This window comes from Delphinapterus leucas, chromosome 11, assembly GCF_059928025.1.
Source record: "Delphinapterus leucas isolate spDelLeu-1000000601 "Yukka" chromosome 11, BTC_Dleu_Yukka2, whole genome shotgun sequence".
In the NCBI taxonomy this organism is placed as follows: domain Eukaryota; kingdom Metazoa; phylum Chordata; class Mammalia; order Artiodactyla; family Monodontidae; genus Delphinapterus; species Delphinapterus leucas.
Window position 1 is genome coordinate 7288998 of NC_143139.1, and position 12896 is coordinate 7301893.

The window sequence follows — 12896 nt, forward strand, 5'->3', positions numbered from 1 at the left end:
TTGTTTTCTTTTTTCTGTGTAAGGTGAAAAGTTGTAAGCCTTCTGGTGAAGACTGACTTTTTTTATAGCTCATGTAGCAACTCCCTTATATAACAAGCATTATAAAGTTTGGGATTATCTGCATAGATATTTCAGAAGTCAGGACAAGTCACAAAGAAAAGGTTGGTCTGTCACTGAGGACTGACTGTTTTGGAGCTGTGATTTCTTCCTTCCCATTTCTTGTATATTCACCTTGAGAAATAGTAATCTCTTGTTACAAGTTTTCCCCAGACTATGGGCCAAGAGTCATAAAGTCCTGTCGTGACAGGATGGTTCTGAGTGTCTGATGACGTACAGAAATTTTTACAGTCTGCATCTCTTCCATTATTCCTGCTCTCTAAAATGAGTGTTATCATTCTTCTGGGTCACAGGTAGAATCAAACACTTTTCTTCTTGTTTCAGGCTGTCCCCTGGAGTCACCAAGGACAGAAGTTCTTGGAGGGCAGGAAGATGAGATGAGAGAAGATCCCCCACTATTCGTGAGGGTAGCAAGAGAGCCCAGGGATTCTGAGGCTGAGATCTGTGCCCCTGGGCCATCAGTTTGAGAGTGGCTAAGCCTGCAAGGAGTCCTGTGACATCTTATCTCAGATGGGGGAGGTCTTTTGAGACCCTCATTATCTGTGTTTATACTGGAAAAAAAGATAATAAATATTTTGAGACTCTCAGAAAAGTTCTGTGCTACCAGGAATTTTTTGTTGAACTGATAGCTTCTTACACTCAACTGTTTTTACTCAACTTAAATCTCAAGAGAATTTCCTATTTCCAGGTGAAATCCTAGGTGAGTGACTTACATTATCTTATTCTCCTAAAGCAACATATATAGTCATTCTTGCAGGGGAAGAAAAACTCATGGTCCTTATAAGACTAAGTGGTCACTTAATCCAGGACCATAGCTGAGACTTTTCTCTCTCCATCTAAGATGATCATGTAGCAAACTCATCTGAACATTCTGAAATGCTCTGTCCACATTGCACTGTTTTCTTATATCAGCGCCATGCTTCTCTCCCATCTTGGAATGGAACATGGTTTCACAGAGACAGTTGCCCAGAGAAGGAATTTCTATAGATTTTCTTTTTCTACCCAAAGCTTCATGGCCCCCAAACATTTCTTCTTTATTACCAAGTGAAACTAATTTTTATCACTCCTCTCCCACATCAGCTTTTCTTTTCATGTAAGTTCCTAGACATAATTCTTCCTCAGCTTTACCTATCATGTTTACCTGTTTACCTCTGTTCACCTCTCTTGACCAAGTGCAGTACGTTCATCCAGATGGGTCTTTAAGGCATCTACTTGGAATCTCTAGTTGGAGAAGCATATAAAGAACTGGAGGAGGGTGGGGAGAGAGGGAGGCGGAAAGAGAAAGGGAGAGAGAGACACGGAGGAAGCGAAGGGGGCGGGGAAGGGTGGACAGGAGAAGAAAGAGGAGGAGGGGGAGGGAGACAGAGAAAGAAGGAGTTGGGGGAAGGGAAGGAGGGGAGGATAGAGGAGAGGAGGGGAGAAGAGGAGAGAGATACCTGGACTGGAGACATGAAATAGATTGTTCTGAGGTGAAACAAACTGTCAGTAGAAATATTAAAGAAAAATCCGGCGCAACCTTTCAGAACTGTTAGGTGAGGAATTTCCACATTGAGTGGGAAGTTAAAATAGTCTGGGAAAGTCCCTTCATTGTCTAATAATTATAATAATTTGTGATAAAGAGCTGTTGAAATCACAATTCATTTTGGTGTTTGTAAAACTGTGTGGATGTCTATTAAGGTGATATTGAAAATGTCTGTGGGATGTTGGTCTTTTCTGTCTGCACCTGTTTCTTTGGGGGTGTGTGTCACTTTCTATGTTTGTATGTTCTTTTTCTCTTCATAGGTGCTCCTGCGGTTTCTGGGGGCACATTTCTTCTTTTTTATTTTCCATTTTATTTTTATTGTTCTTTTTTTAATATGTTATTTATTCAATTTTATTGATTTTTCTTAATAGCTTGATTGTATCAAAAGTTTTAGTTTTAGTTTTCTTCATCTCTAGGCTTGTGCATTTCTTTTGTAGTTTTGTTTCTTAAGTTTCTGATTCTTTCTTATTGAGTATAATTTCTTTTTTTTTTTCCCCCAACCCCCCCCTTGAGTATAATTCCTTTTACTCTGTCTCTCTCTGTCTCTCTGTCTGTCTGTCTGTCTCTCTCTCATTGGTCTACCTGCCCAACAAATTCCTTGTAAATGTCGTTTTATTCTTCATCTTTCACTACTCTGGGGTGAGAGGATACAACTCTAAAGCCTGATTGTCCTGCTCCTGAAATGTAATTTTTCTAAGGGTTAAGTGAATTCAAGGAGACCTGGGGTTCTAAAATCAGGCATCAAACAAAAAGCCCTGTAGGTATTTAAAGCAGGAAGTGGTTTCCTACAGGAAGTCAAGTGCTTACAAAATCCTTATCAGAAAGTTTCAAATACCCCAGGAAACCACTTCTGAAGGATGCACCAACACCAAGGCTAGCAATTTTCAGGCAAGTGCAAAGGCCCTTGCAAAACTAAATCTCCCCTAAATAGGAGAACCTATCATTGGTGGAATTTACCTCAGCTTCTTCCTGCAAGTGATTGTGGGAAATCGTAAGTCTTCCAGCCCCCGCCATTTAGAGCATAAAAGGAGACAGAAACAGTGAGGAAATGATAATAGGAAATGCAGCTCTGTTGCCTATGTGGTGCAAAGGGGAGCGCTCTGTTTACCTTCAGCAGAAAACCTAGTGATCACACCACAGGACTCTTCTAGCTACTTCTGTTTCTTTTCTTCATGGGGATTCTTCAGGGTGCTGGGTCAGGAGGGTTAAACATTGGTCACATACTATTCTAAGAGTTCATTCTTTTAGAAATTAATTCCAAGAATGGAAACCATCCTCTTAGCTTTCTAAAATTATACTACCGTCACAATAGTTTTTCATTCATTTCCTCCAAGTCTTGCTTACTTCAACTTACATATCTTTATGTGTGAGGCACCAACATTCTAGCCTTAATTTCCTGCCCAGGAAACCATTGCTCTTCAAAGATGCTCCCTGGCAAGGAATATGCCTAATCTATTTATTTAAAAATACGCATTGCTCCCCAATCTCTGGGACCTAAACTGAAATTCAAGATAGCCTTGAATAGATAGTTTTCTTCATGGACAGTGGTTGGTTACTTCCCTTATATTTGTATAAAAAATTTCCAAAGTCAAAAGGAGTTGTTTCTTATGCTAAGGATGCTATGGACTAAAACTTCCAGAAACCCCTCAATTGTCACTCCCTTGATAAAATAATGCTCAATATAGAAATAAAAAAATGATGGTTCCATTGTACTATTAATGTCTTTCCCTGTGATCTTCATATATCATTTAAAATCAACAAACCCACATATTACTCCTTTAGCTACTTATATTAGTATTTTGAGTCATTAATCTTAAAGTTTCAAACATCATTTTTAAATGGAAAGGCAAATATTTATATACTTTAAAAATATCTCACTCGTGATTATTAAAATGCTATCGTCCCCTGATGTTCATACAAGGAGAAATAAACAGACTTTATATGAAAAAGGATAAAAATATTTGAACAGAGTTCTGCATAAGGAGGAAAGGGCTATTTTGGAGGAGGAAGATGTGCTGGAGTTAAGGGACCATTGAGGCTTTCATAGAAATGAAGCTATCTGATTTTACTAAACGTTTCCTTTATGATATATATAGGATCAGGCCTGGCTAATTCAACTGAGACATTCATTATTCCCATTGTTTCTGTGGCTTCATCATCCTGATAACTCAAAAGGTGACAGAACTGGGGCAGAGAATTCCTTTATCCTTATTTGCATCTTCATGTGAGTCTGAATCAGGCACCAGTGTACCCTTAAATGTGGCCTTTTGGCTATATGTCCTATCTGCAATGACCATCCTTTTCAATGTATTTTTCTCATTTCCCCCCCTTTTCAGTGAGGTTAATGAACACATTATCTCAATGTGGAGCCTAGAAAATATATATATACAGATATGGAAGGGAGGGGTTCCATTAACATGTGAGGTACTGAAAAATATGCTCCTTACTACATGGTCTGGGGAAACAATTCCTCCTCTCTGGGCTTTAGAGACTTTTCAATGACCCTGGGCTAAGAGTTCTTAAAAATCTCACTTTCATGTATGATAGAAATACCTGGGGGACACAGGTCAGGACTGGGTTAGGAAGTCCATTCCTGGTATACCTGTGAGCATGAGGAAGTATTTGGGGCCCTAACTGAGCTGAGGTTAATGCCTAGGTATAAGGATATGGGAAACCCTATAGAATCTGAGGATCTGTGAAAGAGTTTCCAGATATTTGTCTCTGACCCAGAGAACTTTATCTTAGTTGCTCAGATACAGATATTCTCTGTGCTGTATATAAGGATAAAGATGACAGTATTATAAAGATGGGCCATCTAGGAAGGCCAGGTGAGTATTCTCTACCCTTCACCTTTGGGTTTTTCTGCCCATAAGCTGGCAGCTCTAGTCAGGTCCACAGTCCATGCACTAGATAGTTTGAGACATCGTACACAAATGTGGTCCCAGTGGGACAGCCCCCTCGTGTTCTGCATGGGACCTCCCCTTCCTCTCAGCTAAGCCTCTAAGGTTTCTCTCTGGGGAGAACATATATCAAACTTATGTTTCATTCTGAGCGCTCATTAGTTCCTGTAGGTGGAAATGTTTCTCTTTTTTGTCTATTTCTGTGATGTTCCTCTTTCTATTAGAAGTTGCTTTCAACTGACTCAGGGATGAAATCCTCACATTACATGCTAAACAGTAAAAGGAAAGGTGACGCTGAATCTTTTCCAGTCAGTCGTTATAAATTTGATTTTGAAATAGGATTAAGGATAAAAGGACCCAAGCACGTGTAGAGGTGAGACAGAGCAATACACATTTAGTAGAAACTGTACTTCTAGTTTTGAATTTTGATCTCTTCCCAGGCTAGTGACATGCTGCTGGATACTCTCGTGATGCTGGGCAGTGGTGGCAGCGAGACACAGCTCCCAATCAGTCACACCATCACGAGGGCGAACAACCATTCTGTACCCAGACAACAATTCCACTTTTCGTTCTCAGTGCAGCATTCAATGAATTATGTGAGATATTCAACATTACAAAATAAGCTTTGTATTAGATGATTTTGCCCAACTGTAGGCTAATGTAAGCGTTCTGAGCCCATTTAAGGTAGGCTAGGCTAAGCTATCTTGTTTGGGAGGTTAAGAGTATTAAAAGCATTTCGATTTAGGGTAGTTTCAATTTACCACGGGTTTATCAGGAGGTAACCCCATTGTAAGTCGAGGAAGATCTGTCTTTGAAATTGACGAGAGGTGCAAAAGAAAAGGGAAATGAGACAAATGTCATGTTTCTACATGATAGTTGCTTTGAAGCCCTAAGGGCTAGAAAAGGGTGCATGCAGTACTCAAATACTGAGAAAGGATTAGAAATCGAGTTGCATCTAACACTTGGATATTTAACAAGTCAGTAAACTCTAAACAGTCTTGAATTACTATATATCTTTCTTTAAATGTTAACCTTTCTTTATATTAATATGTTACATGGATAAGTGATTTTTAGTAAAATATAAACTTTTACTGTAAGAGGTATATTTATATAGAAAAGACATAATTTATGCATTCATTTCAGCTTTAGTTATGCTGCCCTAAGAAACGAGGAAGTGAGCCATTGAGTCTTTGTACCCTTAGCAGGCTTTGCTGTGCATTTTTTGTCAGTGATCAGAGTTACAGTGACAGAAAGAAATGAAAGAACCCAAGAGCGTTATGCGTTGTAGAGATAACCGTACGTTATTAATAAAACCTTCAAAAATCATTAACTTTCCCTTCATTAAAAAAGTATAGGAAAAATGTTTGATTTGGTAATAAGAAGAAAATTATTATTTAAACCAAACTAGAAAAAGATACATGCAAATGAAAACATTGTCAAATAAAAATACATATTTATAAAATCCTAAAAAAGTCAGAAAGCCCATTCAGAAATTCATAAAATCAAGAACAAGAAATGAAGACAAATTCAAATCAGCAATATTCCTTTTTATTTATTTATTAAAAGGGTATTCCTTTTAATACCCTTGAAAGTCTTGCATACAATTTTTAGTAGTCACATTCACCAATTTAATTTTTAGAAATTCATCAGCGGTCTTCGGAATACTGGGAGACAAAGGACTGTACTGTAATCTTCAGTATACAGGTAGATTCTTGCTCATTCAATAGTCCTGGTCTTCATCAAGGTATCTTAAATGCTGAACTAAAGACATAAATAGAAAAAGTGTTACTTTTCTCTTCATATGCACATGCTAGAAGAATTACATTATAATGTAATATAATGTATTACATTACATCTGTCCCTCGGTCTCTTTCGCTCTCTTTCTCTCTCTCTCTCACAGACACACACACACACACACACACATGCTCGCTCACTCACATATATTAAAAATCATACTACTTTCCTGAACAGAAAACTTAAATGCAAAGGTTTTCAAACTTCAGTGTGTGTAAGAATTCTTTCTATTCCGGAGAACTACAGTGCAGAAATGCCATTTTTAAAAGCACCCCCATGTGATTCTGAAGCAGTGGCTCAGTAGTGATTACTCTTTAAGGAAAAGGTAGTTTAATCATTATTTATTACATCAGAATAATATTCATATATTTGAGATTATCAAAACTACTCAGTGCTCTGTGGTGGCCTAAATGGGAAGGAAATCCAAAAAAGAGGGGATATATGTATATGTATAGCTGATTCATCTTGCTGTACAGTAGAAACTAACATAGCATTGTAAAGCAACTATACGCCAATAAAAATTTTTTAAAAAGTCATTCACAGTCCTTAGTTTACAATCTGTTAGAATTTTTTAATGTTTCTTTACATGTATACACAGGATAATTTTATAGATGTAAATATTATGTTTAATTGTATTCAATAACATGAACACAAAATTGGAATCATATTATTAAATTTTGTGCATGATTTTTCCTTTTTTAGTTGGCTGCACTATAATTTTTCCAGCCACTACCCCATTGATTGGCATTCATTTTGTTTCCAGCTTTTGGGCAGTGCTACCAAGGCTGCAAAAAGGAACACTTGTATATTTGTTCTTACATACTAATAGCTTTATCTGTATGGAAGAAACTTTTAGGGGTAGAATTGTTGGATCAAAGGATCCGTGAAGTATTTAAAAAAAAAAATTAATAGAAGTTTCCAAATTGCTTTCTCCAAAGGCTACCACACTTCTCATTTCCAACAGCAATGTTTGAAATCACATTTTTCTCTGTATTCCCACCAACAAGAAATATTGGTGCTGTTTTAAATTTTTGTTTGTCTGATTTATATAAAGCAATATCTCATTGTTAATCATAACTTGAATTTCCCAGACATACTGTGAACCTGAGCATTTTAAAAATATTTAGTAGTCATTTAAAATTCATTTTTTGTGAACCGTTTTTCATAACTTTGCCCAATTATTTATTAGATGTCTTTACAATTGGTTTTATGTATATATATATATATATATATATATAATAATACTATATATGTTTTGTATACATATATTAACACTTTATCCTGTATACAATTTATAACAGCTCTATGTGTATGTGTATACAATATATTACACTTTACATTTATGTACCTTTAAGAATTCCAAATTTTTTCTGTCTCAATCTGTATTTCTCATATGTCATGTAAAATATCCCTACAAAAAACCCCATACTTTTGCCATATATCATTTCCAAATGTGTAGTCCTCCCAAAATCGTTTTAAAAAATAGAAAATGTGGGGCTTCCCTGGTGGCACAGTTGGTTAAGAACCCACCTGCCAATGCAGGGGACACGGGTACGAGCCCTGGTCCAGGAAGATCCCACATGCTGTGGAGCAAGAAAGCCCGTGTGCCACAACTACTGAGCCTGCACTCTAGAGCCCGAGAGCCACAACTACTGAGCCCGTGTGCCACAACTACTGAAGCCCGTGCACCTAGAGCCCGTGCTCGGCAACGAGAGAAGACACCGCAGTGAGAAGCCCGCTCACCGCAATGAAGAGTAGCCCCCGCTCACCGCAGCTAGAGAAAGCCTGCGCGCAGCAACAAAGACCCAGTGCAACCAAAAATAAATAATAAATTAATTAATTAAAAAAAATAGAAGATGTACCTACTAACTCATTTCACCATCTTTTATTTTTGATGTATAACTTAAATTTTTTGCCTTAATTCACTTTTTTTGTTACACGTTCCTCATGAAAGCAAATTATAAAATGCAAATCTGATCATATCTTGCCCCAGCTTTATCTTCCAAAGCCCACCATCTCCCCAACAGTCCCTAAAATAAAGTATGAACATGAAATACAACAGATAAGACCATTTGTCATGGGGCTTTACCCAGCCTTCCCCGCCTAGCTTCTCATCACTCCCCTCCCTCCACATAGCCTCTCCACACTTCCACACAAAGACTGTGAGATCTTTCATTAAACAATCATGCCATTGTCAATAGCATCTTTTTTATCTGTATCTTCAGTGCTCGGGACACCACTTGTCATCACAAATATGTTCAACATTTTTTTTAACATAATATATTTTTGAATGAAAAACTTACTGTTCCCCAAAGGTGTGATTCTCTTCTATGCCACATTTTGTACATGCTATGTCCTTTCCCTAGAATGGTCTATCTTTCAGTCATGTGATGTTTATCTTGAACATCACATCTTCACAATCTCTCCAAACTGTCTCCAAACTGTCAAGCTTTCTATACTCCTATAGTATCTTATACTATCTTTACCCTAGCAGGCATTATGCAACTGTAGATATGTCTTATCTCTTTTCTGAAATGACTCATTGTATCTTTAGAAAAGTGATTTATATTTACTTACCCAGCTTCTCCTTAGCAACATGATGTACAATTGCTATTGCTTAAAATATATGTAACTAAGCAATGGACAAGAGTCATATTTATAAAAAGTTGTTGCATATTCTGAGTATGGATATACATACAAACATAAACATATATATGGAAATATATGTGTATATACATTCTTTCTTTTTAATACCAGAGGTGTTCTCAATTCTCAAAAGGAATCTGTTTTGAACAATGATGAATAAATTCTTCTCACCCACCTCACTGGGTTATAATTCTCATTTTCCTTTTCATTGTACCTCAGAGTGGTCTCCTTTTTTCATCCAGAAATAGGAAGAGATTTAGACACAGAAATTAGTCCAGCATCATTAAAACCATCTTACTCATTGGAATTTTCTGAAAAGAAGAAAATAATTACTGGGAAATAAATCAGACCTCCCCTCAAGTGCCTTAGAAGCTCTTTGTGACCACCTAGAGGGGTGGGATAGGGAGGGTGGGAGGGAGACGCAAGAGGGAGGAGATATGGGGATATATATATATATATGTATGTATAGCTGATTCACTTTGTTATACAGCAGAAACTAACACACGATTGTAAAGCAACTGTACTCCAATAAAGACGTTAAAAACAAAACAAAACAATGTTCACAATTAGGAAGACAAACAGTGTGATTTAAGAGGCACAGAAAGTCTTTCCTACGCCTTATATATATTTCCCTGCGTTAGTTTTGGCAAATACCAAATCCCTTGGATTGAAGAAGTGAGGCAGGTCCCTCTCAGAAGGTAAGGACTATTGAGAAGGCACTGAGCCTTCATAGAGGAAGTGGCTATTGCGATATTTCTTAAAACCTAGGAGAGTTACGCTTCCTAGAGGTAGAATTGGTGCTAAATAGAAGTCAGAGGACAAAGAAAGACTTATTATGTAATGGGAAATAAGGCTAGTCCTGTGAATAGGGATGGCTTCTGATGGGATGAAGATATAGAAAGTTTAAACTTTTAGAAAAATATAATAAATATGTTAGAGAAAGGAAAGTAGCAGGGAGTGGGAATGGAAGAAACTATGAAAGAGATATGAAAAGTTTAACTTTTAGAAGATTAATTTCTGCTTTAATAAAAAGAGGTCCAAGTCATAATATTCTACCACATGGTTCCTCTGTCAGAAATAATCATGGACCTCTTAGCCAGAGGTCTCCTCTTGACTACAGTTTTTATGTTCTCTAAGAATAATTTTTAGTTCATTCCTGCTTTTCTTCCTTTTGTACCTCACAGACTTCCTATTATGTCTGAGATTTCTTTCCACTACTATGTAAAGTAGAATGCCTCAGCTTCAACTGCAGCTACTGGTCTGAACCCCAGGGCCACAGACCGTCAAAGAACTCACAGACCTGAGGAATTCTGTAGGTCCAGATCATCTGCCTTCAGGCAAGAATTCATCTCTCGGTATTGAATTTGGTGGACAGAATTCTCTCCTCTTGAGGAAACTGGCAACAGAGGTTGTAGTTTAGGGATCAGAGGGCCATAATAAAACTTTCCTTCCCTATGTGTGCTTTTTCCCAGCAGTGCAAACACAGCTAACCATGACCCATGCCCTAGTCTTGTTTCCATTCCATTTTACTACCAAGCTTTACCCTCACGATGCCACAAACTCAAATGTAATAGGGTGAGGCTAAACCGCGTCCCCAGTTGCCATCTTATAACAACCCAGTTTCTTCCCCCAAGGCAGCCAGCAGTCTTCTGTAATTCACTGGAGATTTATCTAGCATCTTTATAAAAGTTATCCTTTCCCTTTCATTCTCACTATAAAGTCCTTTTCATCTTTCGTCTCAACAATTTCAAAATCCTATCCTTGTCAGTAACGTGGTTTTCTTTCAACCCCTCAGACATCCCATTGCCAAAGAGAACTTTGTAAAAGCCTGCCTAACTACTTTGCTCCCCTACACTATACTCTTTAATGACTATTAACCTTCTTACTGGGCAATACAGAACTTCATTACTTGTTTCCTCCCTCTTCTTCAGCCTTATCAGGAGCTTCTCTCCTTGAACTCAACTTTTACTTCCCCCCAAAACAAACGTTCCATCCTTTAAGCTTCTCTACACTTGTACATTTTTTTCTCTTTCCCTGGAATGCACTTTACCCAGTTCTTTGATCTCTATCTTCAAAATTTGTCTCAAAACCTCCTAGAAGCCTCCAATACTCCCCTTCCCCTTTCAGTAAATTATTCTCTGTGCCCCTTTGTTCCTTATTCATAATACTGTACAATAATACATTGCAATTTATTTGTTTACATATATATCTCTTCCACTAGACTGGAAATTCCACGAAGACAAAAACACTTGATTATCCGAGTCTGAACCATCTTCAGAACCTAGCACATTTCTTGATGGAACAGTGAAATTAGTAATAAGTATATAGTAGGAGCAAATAAATGTTTGGGCAATAAAGGGGTCATCCTGAACCGTACAAGCATACTCATTCTAAACTATCAATTCTGTAATGTCCCAATTATACATGTAGATAATGTATAGCGATCATCAGTACAAGCAGTGCCCCTTTTCTTCTCTGAATTCTTGTTCCCTCTTCTGGGAAACTGTTTAGATCTCTACTAGGTTTCTTCTTTCTGGCCACTTGATACCTGAATCTCATTTTTTTTGGTTTTATTATCCCAAGAAACTTCTTATCCCATAGAAACGTTAGAGACAACATAATTTGGCCCAGACCTGTAAGCCGCTGTCTCTCTCTTCGCTTCTGAATCCAGAAGAGGAGGACGGTGAGAGAGGCGAACAGAATGACCCCAAGGATCCCAAGTGCAACAACGGATGAGCGACCTGAGCACAGGTAAACATCACAAGAGGTAATAACGTCTTAGCTAAAAGACCTGGGTCACCAGTTACTGTCCCTCTCTTAAGTCAGATACAGGATTGCTGAAGTAAATTTCAAACCCTCAGAACTTCTGACCCAAAGTATCTTAATAAGAGGGATTCTAAACAATGCAGACAATTAGCCCCATGCTCGTAATCCCCTTGGATACCTGTGGCGTTTAGTGATCCTTCATTCTTTGCAATTTCTGTAGGAGAAAAGAGGAGAGACTCAGTTCTGGGAGTAATATATGGAACCACTATGTCTGTGTCCTGTCTGAGGCTTTAGCCTCTCAACCAAGAAAATTACTCCTTCCCACCCAAAACTAGAGGCACCTAGTTTTTCGTCTCTCTGCACACGGATACATGTAAGTTATGTGCTTGTCCTCGGTGAGGGCCAATGTATAACAACACATGTTTTCATCATTCTTCAGACTGAAACATACATGGTTATTTCCCCACTAGATCCCTGGGTTGGTACTTCCAGGCCTTCCATAATGCACTCCACGGCCCACCCTCTCTTTGTTGCCAGAGATTCCAGGCTCAATCCAGACTCCCTGCACTCACCTGAGCACTTCACAGAAGCATCCTCCTTGTGGCCACAGTCACTGTGGCCCCAGGACAGGGCAGGACAATCCCACAGGGAGGACTCATTCCCCTTGCACTTCACTTCATTGAGCCATATGGGCCCCGTCCCCTGGCCAAACGCCGCCTCTTTTCCTGCCTCCAAAGCTAAGCCACAGCCCAGCTGTTGACACACCACCTGAGCATCGTCAAGGTCCCAGGAGTCATCACATACTGTGCCCCAGGAACCTCCGTGCCAGACCTCCACACGTCCAGAACAATTAGTGGTTCCTTCCTGAAGTCTTATTTTGTCTGAAAAGCCAGAGAGAGACACCTAGATCATTTCTGAGAAGATAAAACTCCCAGGAGGTCACAGGGGAAAAGAGAGATTTGAAACTCTTTTAAAAATCTCTGTTTTAGTAAGCTGGGATGAAGTAAGAGAGTGGCATGGACATATATACACTACCAAATGTAAAATAGATAGCTAGTGGGAAGCAGCCACATAGCACAGGGAGATCAGCTCGGTGCTCTGTGACCACCTAGAGGGGTGGGATAGGGAGGGTGGGAGGGTGGGAGATGCAA

The 12896-nt window shown here is 38.6% G+C and overlaps 1 protein-coding gene and 1 long non-coding RNA gene across 5 annotated transcripts in view; one reads left to right on the forward strand and one right to left on the reverse strand.

Annotated features, from left to right (window-relative positions):
- The window catches only part of LOC111176715 (uncharacterized), a 28938-nt gene that overhangs the window by 8277 nt on the left and 7765 nt on the right, over nt 1-12896 (forward strand). For all 3 annotated transcript variants that reach the window (XR_016394865.1, XR_016394866.1, XR_016394864.1), the window contains one exon: nt 442-12118. This is a non-coding gene — a long non-coding RNA (uncharacterized LOC111176715). The remainder of the gene's footprint in view (nt 1-441; nt 12119-12896) is intronic.
- The window catches only part of CD163 (CD163 molecule), a 34665-nt gene continuing 27849 nt past the window's right edge, over nt 6081-12896 (reverse strand). Inside the window, exons 12-17 of one of the 2 annotated variants that reach the window (XM_022577488.3) lie at nt 12318-12626; nt 11924-11959; nt 11613-11720; nt 10280-10375; nt 9155-9207; nt 6081-6300 (exon numbers count right to left, since the gene is read on the reverse strand). In XM_022577488.3, coding sequence (XP_022433196.2) covers nt 9185-9207; nt 10280-10375; nt 11613-11720; nt 11924-11959; nt 12318-12626 — 572 coding nt within the window. In that variant the 3' untranslated portion in view covers nt 6081-6300; nt 9155-9184. Of the gene's footprint in view, nt 6301-9154; nt 9291-10279; nt 10376-11612; nt 11721-11923; nt 11960-12317; nt 12627-12896 lie in introns of those variants that run through there. The other variant, XM_022577489.3, reaches the window with a different exon arrangement.